Source organism: Rhea pennata, chromosome 25 (genome assembly GCF_028389875.1).
Source record: "Rhea pennata isolate bPtePen1 chromosome 25, bPtePen1.pri, whole genome shotgun sequence".
Taxonomy (NCBI): domain Eukaryota; kingdom Metazoa; phylum Chordata; class Aves; order Rheiformes; family Rheidae; genus Rhea; species Rhea pennata.
Genome location: NC_084687.1, coordinates 3,078,464 through 3,104,052, shown reverse-complemented (window position 1 = coordinate 3,104,052; position 25,589 = coordinate 3,078,464). Strand labels below are relative to the sequence as shown.

At 41.0% G+C, this 25,589-nt stretch overlaps 1 protein-coding gene across 2 annotated transcripts; it reads left to right on the top strand.

The window, feature by feature from the left end:
- The first annotated feature begins 8,615 nt into the window (after positions 1-8,615).
- On the top strand, positions 8,616-25,585 carry STK38 (serine/threonine kinase 38). Of its 2 annotated transcripts, XM_062595251.1 has the most exons (14): positions 8,616-8,792; positions 10,234-10,366; positions 12,520-12,571; positions 12,724-12,846; positions 13,415-13,498; positions 15,272-15,395; positions 16,306-16,460; positions 17,591-17,693; positions 18,857-18,918; positions 19,460-19,577; positions 19,772-19,895; positions 20,655-20,750; positions 21,015-21,109; positions 22,221-25,585. In XM_062595251.1, the coding sequence occupies exons 2-14, from the start codon at positions 10,236-10,238 to the stop codon at positions 22,349-22,351; spliced, it is 1,398 nt and encodes a 465-aa protein (XP_062451235.1). In that variant the 5' UTR covers positions 8,616-8,792; positions 10,234-10,235; the 3' UTR covers positions 22,352-25,585. The 2 variants fall into 2 exon arrangements, with proteins under 2 accessions (XP_062451235.1, XP_062451237.1); XM_062595253.1 differs by lacking the exon at positions 21,015-21,109 and having other exon boundaries at positions 22,221-22,325.
- The last annotated feature ends 4 nt before the right edge of the window (positions 25,586-25,589 follow it).

The following is a 25,589-nucleotide window of genomic DNA, read 5'->3' as shown; positions in this document are numbered from 1 at the left end:
ATATACTAAAACCAGCTTGCACATACTTATTCCTGCCATAGCTGCTCTTCTGTTTTCAGGGTACAAACAGCAAGTCTGCAGGTCCCTGTGACCTGTCCTCCTCGTTTACAAAAGTTTAAATTTCAGTGATATCCCTGCAAAGGGTTTTAGCTGCATCTTAGACCCCAAAGGGTGATACATATACTTGATACGAGATGGAAACAACAGCCCACAATTTCATTTACAGATCACAGACCTAAGCCAAGACATACTCAGGATCCATTGCAGGAATGCAGTGTGCCCCCAAGACTCAGCAATTGGGGGTTAGTTAGAAAGGGATCATTTACTTGATTGACATGTCTCTATCAATTGGAGACTCTTAGTTCCTCAACCTTCATCCCGATCTCTCCAGTCGTGAACTAGTCTTTCGTTATTGTTCAGAGTCTCATGCTCGTTTTCTGCCTCTCCTACATCTAAGAGCAGATCATTGATCCTAATCCCTGGACCCTGCTGTTGGGAGCCCCTTGATGTCTACATTCTGACAAACTGACACTCTACTCTCCCTCACAGCCAATGCACCATTTGCTGGCACTAGAAAGAAACAAGAAATCCAGATAAGCTCTTGACTAATTCAATCCTTTATAAAACACAGGTCCTACAGGTACTAGTGGCTGGGCACCTCCTCCAGCATAAAGCTTTTTGCCGCTACCTGCGGATCTAGGGACAAGATAGTAAGTTCTCAGGTAACCTTAGCTTTCCCTGCTCCCCCGGCAGGACTTAGGGCTGCCCCTGAGCAACGGAGGAGCCTTAGACTCACCTAGGGGCAGCTCCTACCTGCCCACCTCCTCACCTGGTCCAGCCAAAATCAAGATGTGGGCACCAGATGGCGGCATTCCCCTCTTGCAGGGGCAGGTAGGGGCACATCTCAGAGAAAGCTGGCCTCGTAGCACTAGGGTGAGGCCCAGTGCTGGACGAGACCCTCCTTTTACTTTTGTTTTTGCTCAGATGAGGTTACCAGCAGACTTCTGCAGCATAGTGCAACCGCTGCAACCAGGACCACACTGGGAGAGCCCAGGGGGGTTTACAGAAACAGCGCAAGGGAGCAGGGACTTTGTCTCAGCTTTGCCAGAATTTGTTTTGCACTCAGAAAATATTCCATATTGAGGATTGATTTTGGAAAAGAAAGAACCCTTTCAGCTCCAAGGCTGAGCTCCAGGGCAGGTGTTGTAGGACAACAGACTTGCCCTTGTTACTGTGTTCAGTTGGAGCTGTGAGACTCAGGCATTTCTGAAAAAAAAAACAGTAAATGAAGAATTAAAATACTGAGCCTGCCTCACGGTTATTCCACTCTAATCTCCTGGAAGACAGAAGTTCTCTCTAGGAAGGTGTACCAGCCAGTGGCTTGGGGGCCAGGACTTAAACCTACCCGCATAGTCTAGATACTAGCGCTGAAGCCTGCACAAGTCCCCCAGATGATCAGATGATGCCTCTCCGGGTTGCACGAGATTATGTCCTCCTCATGCAAAAAAAAAAGGGGGGGGGGGATACAGAACAGCTACAAGCCCCCAGACCTCGGGGATGCCTGGAGCCTGCTCACCCAAGGAGCCGAGTTTCAACTCCATTAACACGGTTACCAAGGCGATGCTGCTGCTGCCTCCTTCCTCCTGCGGGCAGAGGGCTGGCGACGGCCCCGCGGGTGCTGAACGAGGAGGGGGCGGCGGTGCAAAAAAATCGGCCCGGCCTCCGGGTTTGCTGCGAGGTGTCATTTCCTCTGATCTCTCAATTAGGGAGGCCAGGAAGAGAGAGCAGCCATTCATTAGCAGCTGCTTCACCAGCAGCTCAGGGGAACTATATTTACCATCCATGTGTGGTCAAACAGTTTCCTCTCTACAGGGCGGTGTCTTTCTTTCCACACACCACACCGAATGGCTCATGTAAAATTTAGTCTGCCAGGCTAAGAGCAGTTGGCGGGGGGGGGGGGGGGGGGGGGGGGGGCGGGGAGAAGAGGCAAGAAAGTGGATTTTTACATTAGAGACGCACCAAATCTTCTGGAGTGCGTACTCCTCTTACTGGCGAATAACGGAGAACGGTGCGTGGAAAGGATTCATCAGCTCTGTCCATCTCCCTACGGACAGAGGTTTGTTCTTTATGCACCACAGCCTTAATTAAGTTTTAAAATCTCAGGCAAAAGGATCCCCTCGTTGTCCTAACGAGGCTATTTGCAAATTCTTTTTGCTCTCTGTTCCCTCCCCCCGTTTCTTCTTCCCCCCCAACCGGGCCTCCAGGCTTTCTCTTTCCTTTTTCTTTCATGCTCTGCAGCAAGCCCTATTCCCTTCCTCCCCCACCTGGCTCCCTGGGGAGAGGACTGGAAAGCAAAACAAAAGAATCACTCACTGGGAAACCGTAATTTGCACAACCCTCCTCACTCACACACTCCCACTGAAAAGAAAAAGGTGACAGAGCAGCAAAGGCACTGTCTTACATGAAGTCAAGCCCTAAGCCCAGGAAAAGCTGCAGGGTGGGAGTGAATGGCTTTGAAGCCAAGAGTAAAACCTTTGATGGTTTGAGTGGGCTTTGCAGGAGGCCCTGAAGTACCCAAATTCCAATCAGCTGGGTTTTTTGATTGCCTTGCAGGCGAAATGGTTTCCCACTCTGCTCTAGCTTGTTAAGGGCTCTAGCAAAGACGTATGAGCTGGATTGCTCACCTGGTAGTGAAGTCTGTACGGTTTCTCCTGTGAAATGAGCTATGTTACCATCATCCCTGCCTCCTGCTACACTTGCACTTATGCCACTTGCAAAACATAGATCTTTATGCATACAAAGCTAGAGGGTTACACTGACTCCAGGCTCCCTTGCCATCCTATTTGCTAGGTTACAGATGTGCATGAAGAAGTCACATAGTCTGAGTGTCTCTACATTTTCCAGAGAATAGCAGTGCTGAGGGCTGGTGAAGCTAGAACCGAGTGCTCCTGCATTTTAGTAACTAATAGAAATGGTTAGAATTATTAACTAATGCATCTGTGACTGTGATGTATGCTCTGCAATGAACATATTTTATATTCTCTTTAAATATCTTGCAAATCATGGAAGTCAACCCCTGAAAGCACTTCTTCCCTATGGTACTGATAGGGCCAAAGAATCTTTGAGCCTGACTCTTTTCTTAAACATGTAACATTACTTCAGTGGCGTCTGCCCTCACATATGCTGCTTAGACATGTTAAAAAGTCGCATCCAAGGCTGATTTTGATTTCTGAGTCCTTAGTTGGAAAGAAATATCCAATGGAAGAGAGTAGCCAGGGCAATGCAATTTGGCTATTACAGAATGCTTCAAGTGCCCATTTAATGATCACGTCAGTATGTCTAACCTGCCTGTAGTCCCTCAGATGAATACAATATTAGTTCTTCCGGTGGAGATGCTAGTAACTGCATTCAATGAAAGCCCATTACATAATGCAGACTTGAAAAGTTCAGGGATGAGTTAGGCCAGATGTTCTGGACATGATTTTTGCCAATGCTTATTAGTCCTTGAAGATGTAGCTAAGAAACTTTTCTTTAACAGAGAGAGAATTCAGCGCAACTGCAGGCTACCCTGGAAACTAAGATGAGAAGCAGGCTTTTATTTTACCACCATTTAACAAATGTCATTTTTAATTGGTGATAAACTTTGTCCTCTTTAATGAGTGACACTCTCTCTCGCAATTGGGACTCACGTAAAAAAATCAGGAACATTTATTTGATTGCTGTGAAATAGCTGGGCTCAAAATAAGCCGTCATGAGGAATATAATAAAAAGCAATTTGACGTCCATAGAAGCTGCGAGAACAGATGAGATGGCATGAGGACTGCTAATAAGGCCTGTCCCATTTGTTGTTAAGACAGCATATTTGCATTCAGCCAAGGCTGAGTTTAATAGGATGGTATGGTTGCGCCTATGGGAAATGATAACTTTATGATTATGAGTTTATGATAACTTCAAGCAAATTATTATTTCCCTTCAATCCTTCTAGGGAATTTTTCCTCAGGGATGACAGATACATTCACTGTCATTTACTTTCAGAAATGGGAAGTGGTCATCTTAAACAGACCAGTGGTTCAGCCTAATGGATCGTCCACATCATGGGTATCTTAATTCTAGTGAAATTACCTCGTTACAGATCATAAAGTGGGTATTGAACCTCACAGTGCATTAACTCTCACGGTTTCAAGTGCTGATTCAAAGCATGTTGGAATTTGGCTTTTTGCCTGAGCTATTACTTGTCTTTTGATTGTTTAATGAGTTGATAAGTCTTTTCCACATCTCCCCAGTTTCTAAGATTTGAAACAAATATATTTTACTGAGCAACAAATGCATTTAAATGAAATTTGTACTGAAAATTAAAATCCAGTGGGATCTTATTTACAAACTCCTTAGTTTTTCTGCAAGGAATTACCCTGTTTTGCTAATTGTATGATAGTTGGCATTACAGACATCAACAATGTTGTTGATTTAGATTCCTGCTATGCCATATTATTGTCCTATACATGAGTCCAAGAGGACGGCAAAGGAGTGAGATCTGTTTTGCATCTGTTTGCATAAAACAGCAAGTATCAATATCCATTTTCCATCATCATGGGGAGGACTGTGTTAGAATTAAAGGTTATCACAAAATAGGAAAGACAACACAGGAATAAGATACTTTCCCTAAACTGATGGTCTTTTTCATAGTCCCAGCTGAACAGAGCATTTTAGAATCCAAGATTTATCATGATTGGAAATTGGGAGCTGTCTCATTTCACTGACTTGAGAGGAAAGGTCTTAGTCATAAAATGCTGTAGACATCATTTCTATTGTTTCTGTGGTTTCTGGGCAGATATAAAAGAAGGTGAAAGACACTCACTGTCATTGCAACTGGAACGTCTCCAGAAAACTAGCAAAGAGACACATCTGTGCTGATCAGGACTTCACCGTAATCTCTACAAGATTAACAGTAAGTAGATCACATGTTACTTTTGAATATATGATATAATTTGTCTTTCCATTCAGTCATTGGTGTTTTAATATCCAAATTAGTATAAATAAAATTCATTTGGGGAGATGTTGAGTGGCATTGTTCCAAATAAAATAATCTCCTGTGATGGCAAATGCACAAGATCTTAACAAGTGATGGTGGAAAATGAGATATAGGACTCCTCGTAAAGAAATGTAGCAGTTGACCGTGAAATATGTTAATCTTTTACTGATATATATTACATGCTGTAATGATGTTCTGACAGGTTCTGAGGTGATGTACCATAGTATACAGCTCCACCTTTACTAATGCCTATAGGCTGAAATTCATTTTGTCGGGTGAAAGAGAAAGATATATCATCCACTTCTTGTCCTGTCAAACAGATTTAAAGAAGAGAGAAAATGCTCCTGCCCCAGAGATCTCTGCAGATGGTTACATTTTTGGCAGTTCTTTTTCTTTCTTGGTTTGCAGCATCGCAAGGCACTGAAAAGTAAGCAATATCACTCTTTTCCTTAATATTGTTAGAAGACTGCTTGCTTTTGGCTTAACGGGCTGTATTCTCCACTGCTGTGTGCCATGTACTCCAGGGCATAGCTGAAGGAAGATTCCATACATCTGATGCAACAACGTTTTACATCACTCTTTATGCAGTACAGAATCAGGCCGTGTTCGTTTTGGATGCAAAAATTATACCATATTCACTGCATTTCAGCTGACGCTTTTAAATACAGTGTAGCAAACCACGCAAAGATGCTCAGTGCAAGTCAAGGAAATGCCATATACTGAAATCACATATTTAGGTTCCCATTCAGATCCAAATCTGCAGTGTGAGCCTATAACTGGAGTTAGCTGTATCTAAACTGCCTGAAATCCAGAAATATTTCTATCCTGGAATTAGCCTGCTTTCCCTAGTCAATATTTGGCTCAAAAGTTTTTGGTATGTCTTAAGAAAATAAAGATTTGTTTTCATTTCATGGACACCACTGAGTTCAGTTAAATTACTTCTGACTTACAGCTCTGTAAGGAAAGAAACAAACACAACAATCCTAAGAACACTAAGCTCATGAAAAGGGAATTTTTATTGCAGTATTTGGAGCCCTGAAAAGAATGCAAATTTGAATAAAGACCAAACTTCTATTTGCAGCTCTATATACCTGCTAAAGTCACTTTGCAACTCTGTGCCTAAGTTTGGCTTTATTATTATTTTTAAAGGGGAGTCAAGGTATCTTTGGGGAATGGCTGCATGCATAGTGTTTCAGCTTCTCCTCTTCGAACAGGCTATCTGGCTGCCTTGCAGGCTGCCCGAGCTAGCCTGTGTGGGAGAGCTCACACGCTGATCTGGGGTGTGTGCACTTTACAAGGGCCATGCCAGCTCTGGGTGACCACATTACTACCCTAGCCATGGACATGGCCTCCAGGCTGTCCCCTAGAAGATGTTCAGAAACCACCACTGCTCCTTCCTCAGCTTTGAAAAGCAGCTAAGAGGGATAGATGCAAATCAGCCACGTTGGCAATATGAGTTTAGATCTGGCTGTGCTTGTTTCCTAAACAAACTCTTTTTTCCTGTTGCAGCAAAAGAGTAGTGACGGAGCATCAGCTCATGCATGACAAAGGCAGGGCATTTCAAGGGCTGAAGCGCCTGATATGGCTCCACAATGCCCTGGGTAGTGTGCACACAGCCAGCAGCAGGGATGTTTCACTTTCAAGTGCCATGTGGGAATCTCAGAAGAGCCGAGATCCCTCAGAGTTTGACAACAGTATCAGCGGAGATGAGACTTCAAACCTGATGAAGCAGCTGCTGGAAATGATGGAAAAGGAGCAAGGCTTGTCCCTGTTAAAGAAGCCAGATGCACTGCAATATATGAAGACCCCAAAGGATAAGTGGAAGCCACAAGACCTTCTTAACTTCCTTCAAATCAATGAGCTGGGCAGCAAGAGAAATCCTAGTGCCCAGCCACTGAACTTTTCCCACTAGTCTGAACCCCGCTCAGTCTATCTATTGCTTTAGACATGTGATAATGTGAGGAAAAGCTCTAAAGCAAAGGTGAACCGCAAAAGAAAAATAATGTTCATTTGATCCATTAACTACTCCTAGATGCTGAATAAAGAAAGCCTCATAAGGACCCAAATTCTCTCCCTAGCAGGCAGTCTGAATAGTGTGATTGTGAGATGGGGTGATTTTTCACAGGCCAGAAATCTCTCTTTCCATGACAGAGTCTTCCCTGTCTGTTACTGATATCTTAAGGCTGTGGCAGCTCTTTGCAGCTCTTCTATTCCAGATTTAGCAGCAACTTTGGTTCATTAGTGTGCACATTCACAGGCTCATTCGTAGTCTAATGTTTTGCTTCCTAAAGAAGCAGTGACTCCTAATACAGATTCTCTCCTATTTCCGGCCTGCCAGTCTGCCACTTTCTGCAGTAGTAACAACTTTACTCAGACTTTAGACCCTCAGGTTTATTAATTTCCTGCTTTTTAAGCATTAAGAATGTTTTTAGAAGTCTCTCATCCCCCAGTTTTTCCTTTAGGATAGTGGCAAACTTCTGCCAGGCCAGAGAAGTAGAAATTAGCAGCTGATCCCTACTACTCCCAGCCTAAACCCTAGACATTCATCTTGTTCTGCTGATGGAAGAGTGATGAGAATCAGCTTCCAGCCTCCACATTCGAGCCTTTTGTTTCAAGATGTCCTACCTTGTCCTTTTTCCTGTGAAATCCCCTTGAAGAGCTCCCACAGCATAAGATGTTTTCTAGGTGGAAACACCAACTTCACATGGCCATTTGTGTTTCCTGAAAGAAACAGATGGCACAAGATTCTGTTTTGCTCTTCACCTTTAATGTCCAACAGACCAGCCCTGTCTTGCAAAGGAAGATGCAGTTTAATTGCAAAATCAAGTCTTTCAGAAATGAAAATCTGTCTCGTGTTACAAATGTATCAGCATTTCCATCATGTAGAGACTGTACACTTTAATCCCTGAAATTCCTCTGCCACTGCTAGACTTTAGTAGCATGTGCAGAGAGTATTTCTCAGTGATATGATTTATACCGAGTAAGTCATTGATGTTGTCAAAGTAATAATAATAAAAATCTTTTCACACTGTACTGTACTGTGTTTTGTAGCAATGTAAGTAAAACGACGCAAGATCCGCTTTTGCTAGCACACAACTGGAATGAACTGGAATTACATTCCTTGCAAGTTTTTAACGTATCGAGGCAGCTGCATTGGCCCATGCCACGTACTGACCATTGAGACTGCAAAGAGATTTGATGCTCTGAATCTTTAGTTCAGCCCAGGCTGGGAAGAACCGAGTCAAAGTGGGAACCCCTGGGACGTGGCTGGGGCTCACAAGGCCGGCTGGAGCGCGCCCAGACGGGCCGCTCGAGGAGCCCCAGGGCAGAAGGAGGCTGATTTAAGGTAAAACGCGCTGATTTTGGAAGGCCTCAGCGTATCACGGGGGGGGGGGGGGGGCACTGCGCATGCGTCAAAGGAGCTTTTCCCCCCCCCCCACCACCACTTGGGTGCGAAGCAGCCGCGCGCATGCGCCGCTCCGGGGCTGCAGGGAGGCGGGCGGCAGCTCCGCCCCCTGGGCAGGGGGCGGGGCGGCGGCGGCGGCGGGGCCGGGAGGATGGTGGCGCATGCGCGCTGCCGTAGCGGTCCCTCGGGCGCTTGTCCCGTCCGGGTCGCCGTCGGTGGCGGCGTGGGGGCTGCCGCGGCTCGGGGCTCGTGTTCCGCCTCGCCGCCCGCCCCCCGCCCCAGCTCCGCCTCCCTCCGCCCGCGCCGGGACCCCGCCGCCGCCGCCTGCTCCTCACCCCCCGCCGGCGGGGCGCTCCGGTAAGCCGCCCCCCACCCCCAGCGTTGCCATGGGGACCCCTCACCGGGGCCCTTCCCGCCGCGCGCCCCCCCTCCCCCCCAGCCCGGCTCCCCCCTCCTCAGGCCGCCGGCTCCGCGGCGAGCTGCGGGCTGGCTCCCCTCGCCCGGCTCCGGGCGAGCGGCGGCCGCGGCGATGCTGCCGCCGCCGCCGCCGCGGGCAAGACCCGCGGGGTCGTTGCGCTGGGACGAGCGCGGGCGAGCCGTGCTGCCGGGCGGAGCGCGCCCCTCTCGGCGCTCCTGGCGCGTCCGACCCGCAGCCGCTGCACCTAAAAAGGAACAGGTGGTTTTTACTGCGTTTCAGTTTGATACTTTCTCTTTTTTTTTTTTCTTCTAACCTGCTTCTAGGAGATAATTTTCACACTCTGTTTTCTAGGAAATGAAAGCTAGAGGCATAGTTTTCCTAAACGCACACTTGTGTGCAGGTCTCCAACGCGATCTCCCCAGTGTCGTGTGGAGATCGTGACCCTGCTTCTTCGTGGGGTGTCACTTAAGAGCTGCTGTTCCGCAAGGGCATAACTCCACTAAAAAAGAAAAAAAAAGTATAACCCGAAGCTCTTACCTAGTTCCCTCATTATATCTTGTCTATGAAGAAACCCACATGCCAAACAAAGCAGTTATGTTCTGTAAAGAATATAATTTGTAAAGGTACTGTGATACCTTCATAAATAACTGCAAAAAGTACACAGGCAAAATCCAATTTTGCTAGCACCTAAATATTGAAAAAAGGGGAAGTGTGTCTAACTTAGGTTTGTCTGAAATTTCTAGTAGTAGCTGAAAACTTCAGTTACATTGTGACTGGTAAGTGTAGACTAAAATATAATTTTGCCTTTGATATTTCTGAATTTGAATGTATTTTAGAAAGCAGAGTTAGGCTGTAAATATGCTGTGCGGCAATATGCCTTTTTTTCTTTCTCAATTACTCCCTTATCAGGATAACTTTCAGGATTCACAGTAGAGGAGACAGCGTGCAACTGATGGTTTTATTTCTGCAAGGGTCAAAGGAAGAGGAACTTCTGGATTAGATGTTTCAGTGTGATGTTTTTGAATTCTTAGTATTTATGAATGATAGGGAGAAAATATTGGGAGAAGTACAAAACATTTGCAGCACTGCCTAAAATTGTGGGTTTTGAGGCATCATGTTTCTTAAGTTTCCTTCCCTCTTATTTTCAGATCAAAAATGTTCAAAACAGGAAGTTTGACTTGTACCTTTATTTTGTAAGATTTTTTTTCTCTACTTGGTTGTAGCTTATACAACTGGACTTTATCACTTGTTTTGCTGATAATACTAAAATTTAGCTCTGGCCTCTGTGATTCAGCATTGCTTAATTGATTATAGTTCTCATTTGAAGATTATTTGGCATTTCTAATGTCAAATGTTTCCTCCCCTTTTCTTTTCTAATAGCCATGGCAATGACAGGCCCAACACCCTGCTCATCCATGAGTAATCACACCAAGGAGCGAGTTACAATGACAAAGGTGACATTAGAAAACTTCTATAGCAATCTCATTGCACAGCATGAAGAACGGGAGATGAGGTAAAAATCTTTCTTGCTTCCATTCTACATTGGTTAAGACCCCAGCAGAAACGTTAACTGATTTTTAGCTATCTGTGTCCGAAGCAAAACCAGAAAATCTCTGCTGAGCAGGTACCTAAACTCATGAGAATAGTACCTAGATGTGGCTTGGCATGAGCATCCAGAGGCAACTGCTGGGTTTCTGGATCCCAGTGTAGTTTAGGCTGGAGCTTTTTGAGTCTCTTCTGAAATAACCTGAAACATGCTTGCAAATGCAAAAGTGAGGTGATGGTCATCAGGTTTTAAAAAGTGTATATTTGATCATACGACTAAATAGAAACTAACTTCAGAGTCATTCAGGTACAATGCTGAAGTAAAAAGTCAGCATTTCCAAATGCTTATCCTGTCTACTTCTGTTCTGTGATTTCTTACCTTCTGATGTCTCTGGTTGTAACTGAAAACCCATGGCATCAATTTCATTTTGGGTTGTAATTTGTCATAGAGTCAGCTGGTAAGGGAAGCTTAATCTTTTCAAAGGCAATGAGTGATTGCTATATGGATGTCATTTTATGTCATTTCGTGCTAACTTCTTGCCTGTGAATTAGCTGAATTTATCACATCCATTGACATATATCAGTCAAAATACATAAAGTGATTTAACTGAGATGTATTATTTTTGTTTTCCTTTGATTGGAACCTTCTAATTTGCTGAACACCCTCAAAATGTAGCACTGAGACTGTTGTATATTCTCAACTTGTAGTCTATAATTGGAATTTTCAGAAGGATTCGGTGTTCCTTTGCTTTCAGACTTAGAGCTAAAAAAGATAACTTGATCCAAATGCAATGTCTGCTAACTACAGGAATGGCAGAAATGAAGAAGCAATTTAGAAATAAATAGCAAGTTCTCCAAGACTTCAAATTAATGAGAGAAAACAGAAAAATATCACTGATTTAATTCATTGCTTTCTCTTTGTATAGTTCTTGCTTTGTGTTATGAGTATTGCTTTCTACTCCCAAAACCTCAATGACAGCTGTTGTTGTTGAAGACCAAGATTTTTTTCTGAAGAAATATAATGGGCTTTTATAAGTTATGTGGTTTTTAACATGTGCTTGTGGATGTGCAATTTAGACTTTCAATAGCATTGATAAATGTATTCTGAAGTGCAGATAGGACTTATTAAGGATATTTAGGAGAACTTCAGCATTGCTCAGTCATTCTGAGCTACTTAATGTTGTACACTGCAGTAGTGGTCCTCTTCTGTTGCCTTGAGTCACTGTTTTGAGTGTGAAATGTGATGACTGGACAGTGCAGACTGTGTACTTAAATAAGGGCAAATCAATTTAAATGTGCTGGATTCTGGAAGCAGTAGCCCACAATACTATCACATAGTAGCAGCTGCTCAGTAGCGTAGGAGACCGGAAGGGGATTGTGCAAAGAATGACTTGCATAAAAAGAAGGAATTATTTAATATGCTCTTAATGTCATACCAAAAAAACAAACACGCACAAAAACTTACTTCAGCCAGCTACTGATGTGATCAGTGCTGGGAAAAGTTCCCACCAGATAATCATAACAAATGTTCCCTGAAGCCATTCTCCCATCTGAAGTCTTGTTTCCTTTTTTTTTTTTTTTGCTCCCATATAATCATTTTGTACTAAGGTTTGACATATTCTCTGAAGGGAAGAAATAGTCTTTAGAGAATATGTAGTGACATGTTCCCTCTTCCCAAGTATTTTGAGCATCTCAAGTATTAGGAAGTTGAGAGAAACTTTTTCTCATTTTGCATATGGTGAGTTTGAGATGCAGAGATACTACAATGCAGATCCACAAAAGTTTTTGGACAGCTTAATTCTCCTGGGAATAAAGGAGACTACAGTGTTTAAATATTTATATGGCTGTGGCCTTAAGTGACTGAAATTCCAGGCAGGCAGGTTTAAATTTTTGAAATTAAGGAGAACAGAGCTATAGCAGTAAAACTGTAAGGTTAGATTCTTCAAAACTAATCTTACTTCTGACTCTCTTTTATATAGCTGATCATTTACACTACTTGTTATTTGCTGGCATTACATCCTCTTTTCACAGCAGCACAGCTGGAGGTGTTGGGTATGTGCATGTGATTAAGAAAAAAATATTAAAGATTCAACTTTTTCTTAATTTCTGTCTCTGCTTTAGACAAAAGAAGCTAGAACAAATGATGGAAGAAGAAGGCTTAAAAGATGAAGAGGTAATGAATATGGAAAAAATGATTTTAATGGTTAGATAATACAAGTGATTTGCTTTTATAAATGGAGCTCTAGCATCTTTACTTGGATTGCTGTCATATCTGTACAGAACCTAACTGCAGAATTCTTATTGTGCCTTTTTTGTAAACTTCAGAAGAGAATTAGGAGGTCAGCACATGCACAGAAGGAAACAGAATTTCTTCGCCTAAAGAGAACAAGGCTGGGTTTGGAAGACTTTGAGTCTTTAAAAGTAATCGGCAGAGGAGCATTTGGAGAGGTAAACCGGAAAAGATGACTGCTTTCAAAAGACACTGATACTTGTTGAAGACTTACAGTTTACACAAGTCAAAGATAAATTGTGCAATAATTGCAGATTGGTTTAGTTCAACAGTTGCATGTATTTGTCTTTATGCCTATTCAATTCTGGCATAAAAACATTGTGCTTTAAATGAATATTAATGCTGTTGAAAAGGATTTGATGGGCAACCTAAATGCAAGCTGGGCGGTGTACTTTGAATTCAGACCTTCTGGGGCTGGTTTTATAGAACAATGAGAACTGAAGGGGCGCTTAGTATTGAGGTGGCTTTTTTTCAGGGAAAATGGCTTTGGACCATCTAATTCAGTTGAGTGGTTGCTGAATGTATCATCTGTATTAAAATGATTTGATATCCTAGAATTAACAGAACTTGTATGCCATTACTATGCACTAAGTAATGCTTGTTTTTATCAATCTGATATGACTTCCAGAAAGAGGCCAAACACCTGTTTTAAGGGCTTGATATTCAATTTAGGAATAGTTGCGGTGCTAATGGTGTATTTGACTCAAATTTTTGCATACTTTCCAGGTGCGACTTGTCCAGAAGAAAGATACAGGACATGTTTATGCAATGAAAATATTACGCAAAGCTGATATGCTTGAAAAAGAGCAGGTGAATAACCGTATTAAGTAGCAACATTATCAACCCTGTTTTAGATGACTTTGGGAAGTAATTGTTGTTTGTGGTGAGGAGTAATGGGTACCTGTAGTCTATGTTTCATAGTTAAAAACTTCTGCTGATATTTCTGTCTGTCTTTTTTTTTTTTTAATCGAGGGACTAGAACATAAAAATCTCATATGAATTCACAAGGACCAATCATCTAGTGGCTTCTCTCAACTCGCTTTTCTTTTTCCCTTCTTTTTTTTTTTAGCTCTTTTTGTAACAAAAATTTGAAGAATACGTAATTTTCATCTAAATAGGGTTACAGTAGTGATGACAAGCTATAAATATACACTATGGTTTGTAACTGAATGCTCAGTTGCCTGCAATGCCTTGCTTAGTCTTAATGGATGCCACAATTGTAACACTTTTCTTAGATGCTCTTCAGTCTGAAGTCGGGTAGGACTGAACTCAGTTTGTACTTGAAAACATGGTAAAGCAGATCATTTTTCGAAGAACTAGATTTGTCTTTCAAACGCAACAAAAGGACAGTTGTATATGTCTGACTTACATTCCTTTTCCTCATTTTATGAGGTACATTATATGTCTTTTTATCATCACATGCAAATGCCTCAGCACACACATTAGATCAGTGGTTTACAGCATTTCTCACTTACGGAATCAGATGTAAATATTAAAGTGCTATGACTGCTGGAATTGTTTTGACTTAATTGAGGGATGTCCAAAGTATTGGCATTTAACATTTTAAGGCTTTCCTCTGACAGTACTTCTGAGAATACAGTGGTCTAAAATAATCATTTCTTGTTCAGCGCTGGGATTAATCTAGGAAGTGCTCTGTGTGTGTTGCATAAAACTCAGGAACTGGTTCCCATTTCTCAAAGTACATGTTTAAAAAACAAGCACCCATGTGCTCACACATGAGCTTTATGCAGCACTGCTAAATAAATGCTCTGGTCTAAATCTGTGGGAGTAGGCTGAAGCCATATTTGAAGGACATATTAACTGTTTAGAAAAGAGTTAGTTCTTTAAAGAGCAGAAAAAATGGGATATTTTTGTATATAGGATTAACCTGCTTATATAATCAACCATATGTTTCTCAGAACTCTGTAACTCATATTTTCTGTCTCCTGATTCTTCATGTGGTAATAAATTGTGTTTTGGACTGGCCTGTTATCCAAGTAGTTGTGTTTTTTGTAGTGTCGCATATCACATGTACACTTGTGACTTGAAGGGGACCCAAACTTCTTAACAGTTAAGAGAGTAAAATGTAGATGTGGAGTTATCTTTCTATTGGAACCTCATTGTTCAGTAAGGTGGTTTCAGTTTCTCTAGCTTGAGCTTTTGCTTGTCTCAAAAAAGTCCCTATAAGCTTTCCAGTAGAAGTTTTTGAAAGTAAATGGTCTTTCAAAACTTCATGCTGTAGAATGAAAAGAAAGTATTCAGTGGAATATCAGATTAAAAAAATTAGATCATTTGAAAAATATGGCAGTGAGTTTAATCAAAGCTGCTCATCTTTCTGCTGTCAGAAACAAGCTTTGTGAGTCCATTTTTTAAAGGTACTATGCTATTTTGTTACCTGAAAAAAAAATATTTGAGTGGTGAACCCATTGATGTTTTTAAGGTATTTGCTTTCATGCAGAAGTTTTGACTGTTGTATTTTCAATATTTAGTGCTTTTCAAAATAATACTTGAATTGTCTATGAAATAAATTTATCTAGTAAAACATAGGCTTGTCACTAATCAAATGCATACTTGTATCTGCAGGTTGGCCATATTCGTGCAGAGCGGGACATTCTAGTGGAAGCAGACAGTTTGTGGGTTGTGAAAATGTTTTATAGTTTCCAGGACAAGCTAAACCTCTACCTTATCATGGAGTTCCTGCCTGGAGGTAATTACCTGAAATAAAAGGTTATTTTTCTCTTGTTCTGTTGAGGTCTAATCTCTTAACTACAAATCTTGTCTCTTATTACTAGGACTAGAGTACCATACAGCGCTGTCTGTACTGGACATTACTTTGTGAAGAAACAAATCACTCCTAAAGCGCTCTGCTTTTAAGAGTTAGAGTGCTGAGCTCTTTGTTGGGTCAGGTTCGAAGTTACCTGCTTGCATCTACTAGCTGCAGATGTTTGATGATTGGCCTTAATGTTCTGCTGGGTATCCTTGCTGTGTGATGGCTGTCCACAGAACCATAACCAGCTTTTAATTTTCTGTCCCTTTGCTTTTAGCTGGCTTGCAGCAGAAATAACTTTCAAGATCAAGATCACCCCTTTTTTTCAAAGGGTGAAGATGTTCGTCCTCCAATGATAACACTACTGTAGCTAACTTCACAAGAAAGTCATACTGAAAAACATGTACTATATGTGACTAATGAAACCACAAGAATGCTTTCTGATACGATGCTGCACGAAAGCAGTCTGTTTTTTGTAGCAGCTCTGTAGCCAAAAGTATGTGTTTTAATCTGTGATCCAGTTATGCAGTCAGGAATGGTTGTACATAGCTGACTCTTATTTAAGGGATATTTCTACAGGTATTTCATGCTATTTAGCTGTCTTATTAGAACTTTAATGCAACTACAGAGCAAGCCTGTCCACCTACAGTGATTCAAAGCAAAACAAAAGTTTGCTAAATCACATAAGTGCTGGGCAACTGTATTTACTACTTTATAAAAGATGAGTTTAGATTTCATGAGATTTTTAATAGCTTAGTTATTTTTTTTGTAAATGTCCTCAAAATTAGGGAGACTGGCGCTCATGTATTAGTTTGTATTTACCTTTGCTCTTTGTGGGGCTGGCTTCTAGGTGATATGATGACATTGTTGATGAAAAAAGATACCCTAACAGAAGAAGAGACACAGTTCTATATAGCTGAGACTGTGCTAGCCATTGATTCCATTCATCAGCTGGGTTTTATCCATCGCGACATCAAACCAGACAACCTTCTTCTGGATAGCAAGGTATGTACTAACCACTTGGTAGTAGTATACAGGTCTTGTAACTTTTAATACTGACCTGAACTAGTGTTGAGAATTGTGAAAGGAATCACTGCTTCTTATTTAGCCTTCTTCCTCCTAACCTTCAAGGGCATCTCTGCCATATCCCTGGGGAAAAAAAGATGGACCTCTCCACCCTCAATTGTATTAGTAGTTCACTTAGGATGTATTTTCTTGTGACAGTTGTTTCAGCTATTTTTGGTTATTTCAGCTGCAATTTAAAACATATATTCAGTTTCAGTTCTCCCCTCTTAGTCAAGATGTTTCCTTTTGGTCTCACATCTGTTATGCACATGTTTCCCAACTATTGAGAAGATGATCATAGCAAATGTGAAGGATGTAGCTACTGCATTAGCAAGCGTGAATGCTGAGCTATTCTCTGTCTTGGAATAAGGACATATTTTGGAAGGCTAGTCAAGTTACTTGGTTGCTTCTAGATGTTTATTGCTGGCAGTTTGCTGAAAGCTTACCTATTTCATTATTCTCCTATTGCCAATGGCAAGTTTGCTTAAAATTTAGCTTGCTTGGAAAAGCTGGCCAAAGGTAAATACTTGCCTTTTAGTATTAGCCCGCTAATAATGCATTGCCTCAATTACTGTTTTAGTTCAGTATGTGTAAATCTAGATGTAGATAAATTCAGGGTTTGAAAAATGATGTTAGTTTTAATTTTGGAAGAAAAAATTCCACACAGTCAGCGTGGTCTTAAATTATGCACTAGGACAGATCCAGTAACTCACCTTAAGGTGATTCTTCTTCCTATCTAGCAGTGTTAATGCAAAATCCAGGGACTACAGCTCCCTCTGGAGACATTTGCTTTCAGTCTGAAGCAGTCGTCAGCCCTCAGTTTAAAGTGGTCAATAGTTTGCAGGAGCAGAGATTTCTTGGAAGAGAAGTAAATGGCTCCTGGGCTTTCTGTGTTAGCAGTGAGGAACGTATTAATAGCTTGATTCTGTGTACACAACAAGTCTTAGGCTAAAACAAGAAAAACCAAAACACTGCATGTACTTCTTACACAAAATGAAGGTGAAGAAGTAGAAAAATATACTCATTATGATAATGTCTCATTTTTGTATTTGGGGCCTTTTCATTTCTAGGGCCACGTGAAACTATCAGATTTCGGTCTGTGCACAGGACTAAAGAAAGCTCACAGAACAGAGTTTTATAGAAACTTGAACCACAGTCTTCCCAGTGACTTCAGTAAGTTATTTGGCTTCAGAAGCAGTATCTGTGTACTTCTTGGGGCCTGACATAACTGATTTTAGTTTGAGCTTAGAATGCCACAGATGGTGTCTAATAATCAACATTGTACCTTAAGGTGTAGTTTTGATTTTCTGTAAAACATCTTCATAAAAATAATTTGTTACTTTCATGTATGCAAGCAGCAGATGACTGAATTCTCACTTGAGTTTAAATTGTGAAGCTGTTATAGGAGGAATATTGTCTATATATATATAGCTAGCCAAAAAAGAAAAAATTACTGTAACTGTCTAATTAGCTAAACACATCTCTGAACAGAGCAAACCCTGCTGGAACATTTCTAAGTGTGAGACAGTTATTTGACTGCTTGGAATCTGCATTTTGAGAAGTTAATCTGTCAGATAGACCTCTGCTGTAGCCCTCCTTACCACGTGTAATAAACCTCAGATGAAAACTTTAAGTGTGACTTGGTAGATGCTAGCTGTATTTCATGTGTTACTTAATTTAACAAGTGCAATCAGAGTCTCTTTGAACATTCAGATATTTTCTCAAGGAGAGTAACTTTGATCCTAAAGTGTAAAAAAGCCTTTGAAAGCATAGTTCTCCAATGAAAGTCTTGATAACACTTAATTAATTGTACTCAAAATGTATATGTAGCAGTTATGGGTTTGGAAGTTGCTGTTGAGTTTAAGGTATTGACAGATGTGCTCTTTGCAGCCATCTGTACTGGCAGAAGAGGTTACATCCCTTGCTTGCTCTTAACTGTTAGCTGTCTGGGTGCTGATCACTTCAATCTTCTGGAGGTGCCATGTAGGCACCCCTAGATTGTTCCAGGTAAAATGAGCAAGGCAAGGTTAGGGAAGTTTTACTAGTTCATCTCTGCTTAATTTTGCTCATCTTCTGTGAAGTGAATTGGGGTGTGCTTCTACAAATAGCTCTAGCATCTGGATGATAGTAACCTTTGGCTGTAGGGGTCAGTGATGAGCACCTGGGGACTGTAACCTCTTCCTGGCACAGCTGAATACAACCTGGGTGGTTTGTCCAGGACCTGGCTACTTTTTTGATGTTGGGAAGGAGATTTTAAGCAGTGCAGTGGCTTGGGGGTAAGACTGTATGTGGGATGACCAGTAGCATTCAGTCACATACATTCCAACCCCCTTTAGCTTTCCAGAACATGAATTCCAAGAGGAAAGCAGAAACTTGGAAGAGAAATAGACGTCAGTTGGTAAGTACACTTCATCTGTTTGGAAATACTCTCTGCTGAGCCTGTTGCATTCAAATGGTGCAGATATTTAAATGGCATGAATTCTTGTCAGATTTCTAAACCACGATGAAATATAGAAGATTTTGCTGTTTCTCTTAAAAAGAGGAGTGACTCTAATTTGTCCTTCATCCATCTGACAAAGAGCTGGTGACATATGGGCCTGAGATAGGGGCTGCCATAGTTGGTTACTTTGATATATGATGCCTTCTAGCTAAAACTAAGAGTTTTTGCTGCTTTCAATAAAACAATAGGTTAACGGCCCATTCCCAGCTGTATGTAGACAATGATAATTTTCCTTGTTTCTGTGAAGGTGTTTTCAGACTCCTTCAGTTGAGTGTTGATTTTGTTTCTACATATCTTGAAATAAAAGCTCTAAACAACTTTGCTAAAGATTTAACAGAGAATCTGGAGTCTTTTGCAAAATTACCATTTTTGCATAAGCTCCCATTTCCATAGCAGGCAGTTTTCTGTAAAGATGTGTAACTGAAGGTACTTGTTTCAGGCTTTTTCTACTGTGGGAACCCCGGATTACATTGCTCCTGAAGTTTTCATGCAGACTGGATACAACAAGCTTTGTGACTGGTGGTCACTTGGGGTCATCATGTATGAGATGTTAATTGGTAAGAAATAGGCAGTGCACTAGTTTTAAGCAGGAGTTGTAGATTATCAGCTGTCTTTGTGTGCTTGTAGTCAGTCTCAAAGTATCCACTCCTTGTGTGGTTTTTGAGGGTGTTCTGACTGGTGCAGTGTAGATTTTAGGAGTTATAGGAACTACTTTTGCATTATAAAGGATACTACTTTTTTTTCTTTTCAGGTTATCCTCCTTTCTGTTCTGAGACTCCTCAAGAAACTTATAAGAAAGTAATGAATTGGAAAGAGACTCTCACGTTTCCTCCAGAAGTTCCGATATCTGATAAAGCAAAGGATCTTATTTTAAGGTGCCAGTCATATGGTTTACCAATTAATATATTACTAATTTTCTTGTCATGTAAACTGTACTAAATACCTCTCATATGTGGTTTCACATTCAAAAAAACTGATGCTTAAAAGTGCTACTTATTTTGTTATGCACATGCATCAACTGCTGAGCTCCCAAATCAAATATATTTGTGTTTCAGAGTTAATTTAGTGGAGCCCTGACTGCATTGTGCTAAAAAAGGAGCTCTCCTCTAAGTGCTGCTAGTTTGGCAAAATCTGAATGTTTCTGCTCTTTATTTTCTCTACAGGCTTCTTTTGGAAGTGAGTAGATCTTTTTGCCAGAGCTAGCATCTTAACATAGCAATGATTTTGACATTGTATGTACTGGAGCATACAAACATATCCTAGTGCATGCTGACTTGCTCTTTCTCTTCCTACTCCCACCCCCTCCAGTGCACCTAATATTTTCAGTCACTAATCTGTTCTTAGGACAAAAATATAAATATCTAGCTTGTTAGGCTTTATATGTTTTCCTGCTCTGTACTGGTCCTGAAAAGGCACATGACCCTGTTGTGAAAGAATACTGCATCTTAACTGCTGCATTTGACATGACATTCCTGACCATAGCTTTGTTATTTTTGCAGTGGGAGTTCTTAACCTTCTCCATTTACAAGTTGTTAAGAAACCATAGGAGCATCAGTTCAGAAAGCTGTTCCATTTCTAAATGGAATGCTTTTGTTTTCATTCTTCCTTCATTTTCATTCTTCCTTCCATCTCAGATTTTGCTGTGAATGGGAGCACAGAATTGGTGCATCTGGTGTGGAGGAAATAAAGAGTAACCTGTTCTTTGAAGGAGTTGACTGGGAGCATATCAGGTAAGATGCCTTGCAGAAAAGGCAGCTGCTCTTCTGTATCAACTCTTTAAAGCTAGTCTTGTTCAGCAGAAATGAGCAGCTTGAGTGACATGGGAGGAGTTCTCTATGGTATCTAGATGTCGGTGAGAATAGTTTGGGCCTTGATCCAAGTTTGCTAAGGTTTAGGTACCTTCAGTCTTTGAGTCTATTGAAAAATAGAACATGTTTGAGTCCTGCTTTCTTTTACCTTTGAAATTCTAATGCCGAATCTGCTCCTGTTGGCAGAGAGAGACCTGCTGCAATTTCGATAGAAATTAAAAGCATTGATGACACCTCAAACTTTGATGAATTCCCAGAATCTGATATCCTTAAACCAACAGGTAAATGCTTTGATTCTACATGTAAACAGTCTTGCATTATTCTACTGGAGAAGAAGAAACTTTCCTGTTACCAGAGAATCCCAAGATCTTACTATATCTTACTACGAAGCAATAGAAAGTTCAGAGTAAGAGTTAATTATGTTCTGCTTTGGGGTGTTACAAATGTTAACTTACTGGCAGTGGCTATACCCTGCGAGATTTTCTGTACAGTGAGCTTGCAGTGAGTTTGGAGAAAATTGGATGAGGGGTCAAGCTCGTGGGGTCTGCTGATGCGCTGCAGAAGATAAAGGCATAAATGGCATTAGAAGACCATTTCATACTAAAATTCATGACACGTCCTCTTTGCTCTTCCACACGCCTCTTACTTCCTCAGCCTTACTCAGTAATTGAGCTATATGGTACATACTCTGGTTTAATAATAAGTCAGAAGTGCAGTGTAGGAGTGCCTGACAACTGCGTTGGCTTTCTTTAGATATATGTGGCAAGAGATAAGATAACAGTGTAGTACTGATGCTTTCCATGGTGTTACTGTTCATTTCCATAGAGCCACTGGTATTTAATTTGTTAGGGTGTATGCGTGAGGCTTAAAATAGCAAATGCTAGATTTATCACGATCAAATTGTTAGCTGGTAGTCTGGTGATAAAGATATCTGCGAGCTGTAACTTGGGTAGCAGAAGATGGCAAGCAGACTTGGGAATGATGCTAGGAGCCATCTGGGGAAGGACATCTGTGAGGGGCAGCACTGCTTCCAGGAAGCTGTGAGCCCAGCAGGACCTGTGAGCCCGGTGCTGTGAGGTAGTACCCCTTAGCACTATCGGTGTACTTGCTAGCATATCTAACTCTCCTTATGTGGTGGGGGGAACGTGAAGGGGAAGATAAGGTTTGGTATAAAAGTCTTGGGAGGATCTTTGTATCTATGTGTCAAAACCTATTCAAAACCGCACACCACGGCAGTTCTTCTGGGTTGGGCTTGAAGAATGGAGCTGAACTGCACTGCCTAGATCTAGGGTGCTTCTTTAGAAGTACTTTCCCCTCCCCCAAAATCTAGCGTGTTGTATGAAAATAAACTTCAGACTTTAAGTGGTAACTCTTTTCTCTTCGTCTTAACAGTCACCACAAGTAACCACCCAGAGACTGACTATAAGAACAAAGACTGGGTTTTTATCAATTACACCTACAAGCGTTTTGAGGGTCTGACAGCCCGAGGAGCAATACCATCCTATATGAAAGCAGGAAAGTAGTAAGTCTTCACCTGGGACGACTTCTGAGCCTTGAGATTTCATTTGTCTACTTTGGGTTTCTACCCATAGAACAACTTTTCTTTTTTAAAGAAAACATGAGGGCTATGGACTCTTGGAGAAGATTTCAGGAGGATTTGTTACGCACCCTGATTATTACCAAGGACTTGTTCTTTCTGCGCCATTGAAAACTTCCACAAAAAGTTTGTCATCTGTGCTGCAAGCACGTTTTGCTGCCTCAGGAGCAATAGATTTTCTTTTTAAATTCTTTGCCAGATTGTACAGTCCATCAGGAGATGGGAGCAAACCTTTACTTTGATGTTGCAAAGTATGTGATATTTGCACGGACTGGTTTGCAAGTCCTGCATTAAGTGACATACTCAGTCTGCCAACTCTGCCAGCACTGTTTTCCCAGTGACAAAGGACTTCAGTACAGGGGAAATGAAGCAATAATTAAAGCTTGAGGTAGACAACTCTCCAGTAAACTATCTAGCAGAAGGACACAACTTATATTGCCTTAACTTTAGTTTGTAGTGCTGTTTTTTATAATGCTACTTGGAAGCCTCTTTTTAATAGCATTTCTTTACTCTATTGCAATGGCCTCAAGTCGCAGTGCACTTTACTTTTGGTACTAAGACAGCAACCCTCAAGTCATTTAATATTTTTCTAAATTAAAAAATTGTGTAACTTTTTATTTTTCCTCCTCCTAAACAGTGGTAAGAGACAGGTCTCTTGCCACAAAGCGTAACAGGTTTTGGTTACTGCATGGAGAGAGACACACACAAAAAAAATGCAGATAATAAAAACTGCAGCTGGTAACACAGGCAGATCTGGAATTAGGGCAGAGAGAGGGTGGGAAATTAATTTAACCTGATCATTGGTGGGCATATTGTGTGCAGTTGGGTCAGCCATGAGGCTTCCTGCTCCTGCTGCTGCCATCTTTTGGCCACTCTTAGCATTCGCTGCCTTTTCATCCGTTTCAAAGGTGAAACCAACTTGTGGCATTCTTGTGCTTGGTTTCCACCAGAGCAGTATCACATTATTCCTTAAAAGCCCTGGTGATGGGGCATCTCTGGCTTTTCCTTCCCAAGTTCCTCTTGCTGTCATGGCTGAACCGTCTGTCCCTGGAGCGTTCCAAAGAGACAGTGCCTCCTGGGGCCACTTTTGGCACATGGGACCCACCACATTCCTCTTTGATTATTGCCTAATGTAATTTATAAAAGCACATGCTGTTATGATCAGGATGCTCTCCAGCAGCACCCCAAAGTGCCTTTCTTTGCCTAAACTTTTCTCAGAATATGATTGCATTTTGGGAGGGAGGATTCTTCCTCAGTTAAGCTTTTGGTAATTCCCTTCTATAAGCCCGAGCTCTGCTTTCAACCTGTTTTGTAGTTAGCTTTGCACTCCAGTGGCAGGAGACATTAACCTTTGGACCTAACTGGTGCCAGTCTTTAATTTGCATTTTTTTTTTCTAATTTAATGAGGTTTCTAAAAGCATGTATCAATTTGAACTGTTTCAGGTTCTTGTGAACTCTTATTGGTGCTGAACACTAAGTATGTAACACAGACAAAAAAAAAAAAAAAAAAAAAAAAAAAAAAAGCTGTTTAAAAAAAGCCCTCCCAAAACTAAAGCAGTGTTTCAAAGTGACAGGGTGGCTTTTAGTTACATTTAGTCCTATTTTTCTAAGTTAGTAAGAAAATGGGATTGTAGTGAAACTTTTTAATAGGTGCTTTTAGGACATTTCTACCTAGATGTCTTTTGAATTGAGTGCCATCATGAAGGATAGATGGGGAACAGGTAGGGGGTTGAGTTAAAGTATTGTATATAGCTAAGGCTGTGTGGTAACTTGTTAGCCCCCTCTCCCTGAACACCCTTTGTGCTTTTTTTTCTTTTATGTGTTGTAGGAGTTAAATGAAATGCCATAAGCAGTTTAGATATTAGCTGGATCTGCAAAAATAGCCTTAATATAAGTAAGTACCAGGCTCACTGTAGTCAGTTGGAGCTACCCTTAAGAATAAGGGCTAACTGAAGTAATGATTTATAGGATCAGGCTTTTCATCGACTAGTCAATAATACCATCTTCTACCCTCTCCTCCCCTTCTTATTTATTTTTAAAAAAATCTAGAACTGATACCTGCTTCTCAAACCGGTCTATCTCCTTATCCTGCAGTTTCTTTCAACCATTTGAAAATGTTGCCTTAGAAAACCATTGGAAAATTAAGAGCTGTTAATATCTAAACAATTCTTTCAACTCCTAACAACTTAGGGCCTTACAGTTAAAAAAGCAAAACCCTTCAAAGCTGCTGTGGATGAGGAGTAAATGATTTTGAGATGGTAGTTGCATTATTAGCCCTTTACTAAAGGGAGTGGTGGTTTTATTTATAGATACCAAAGATTAGAGAAGCTATACAATTATGAATTGTAATAACTTGCTGTGGAAAAAATATAGTAATATGTATTATGCATTTTTTACTGCATGTTTTTTAAACTGTCTTCTGAAATTTCAGCTTGTTCACTCCCCCACCCCATTATCACCTTTTGAGTTAAAGGCAAAGTTTTTTCAAAGGCACAAAAACAACACCTGGGTACCTCGCCTCTGTCTTTCAGTACAAGGTAGATATCTTTGAGTATGCTCCTCTGGGAAGGAGTCTTGGACATCTTTTCTGTGGGTAGGTTTTCTCTAGCAATTGTATCATAAGCCTGTTTCCTTTTCCTAGTGTTGGTAAACATCTGTAATGAGTACAGTGTCTTGTTTCTAGGATCCATACTTCACTGCTAACAGCATAGTACTTTTGTATGCCTGTTCCATTCCCCTCTATACATTAGCCAAACATTTTTATTATCTGCTGGTTTATGTGTATATTTTTCATTAGCTGCTAAATCAAGTATCTTTTAGCTCTTCTTTTAAGATGCAAGCAGTTGTTTTCTTGCATTTTTTTTCCAACTGGAATTTCCAGGAATAATTCCAAGCTAAATTTCCAGTGGAGCTGAATGTGAGTTATGCTGCCAGTTCATCTCTGTATCATGCCTAGCACCAAACTGCACTTACAAGTGTTTCTTATCACTGTGCCCTGACTCTGCCTTAATGTGTAAAATGAAAGTGTTCTGTAAATACTTAAAAGCTGTTACTAAATTGCACTGTAAAACTTGGCAGATGTCTTGTGTGATGCTGGGGGAGACAACTTTTTATGGAACGATTTCTGCATTGTGTTGCGTAAATAAAACTCTTAAAACAGTATT

What these genes read in the sequence shown, in the direction of transcription:
- STK38 (XM_062595251.1), top strand. Translation starts at nt 10,236, where the DNA reads ATGGCAATGACAGGCCCAACACCCTGCTCATCCATGAGTAATCACACC. An exon ending in AAGGCTTAAAAGATGAAGAG is followed by an intron (nt 12,572 to 12,723) that starts GTAATGAATATG and finishes TGTAAACTTCAG; the next exon opens with AAGAGAATTAGGAGGTCAGC. An exon ending in GTTGACTGGGAGCATATCAG is followed by an intron (nt 20,751 to 21,014) that starts GTAAGATGCCTT and finishes TCCTGTTGGCAG; the next exon opens with AGAGAGACCTGCTGCAATTT.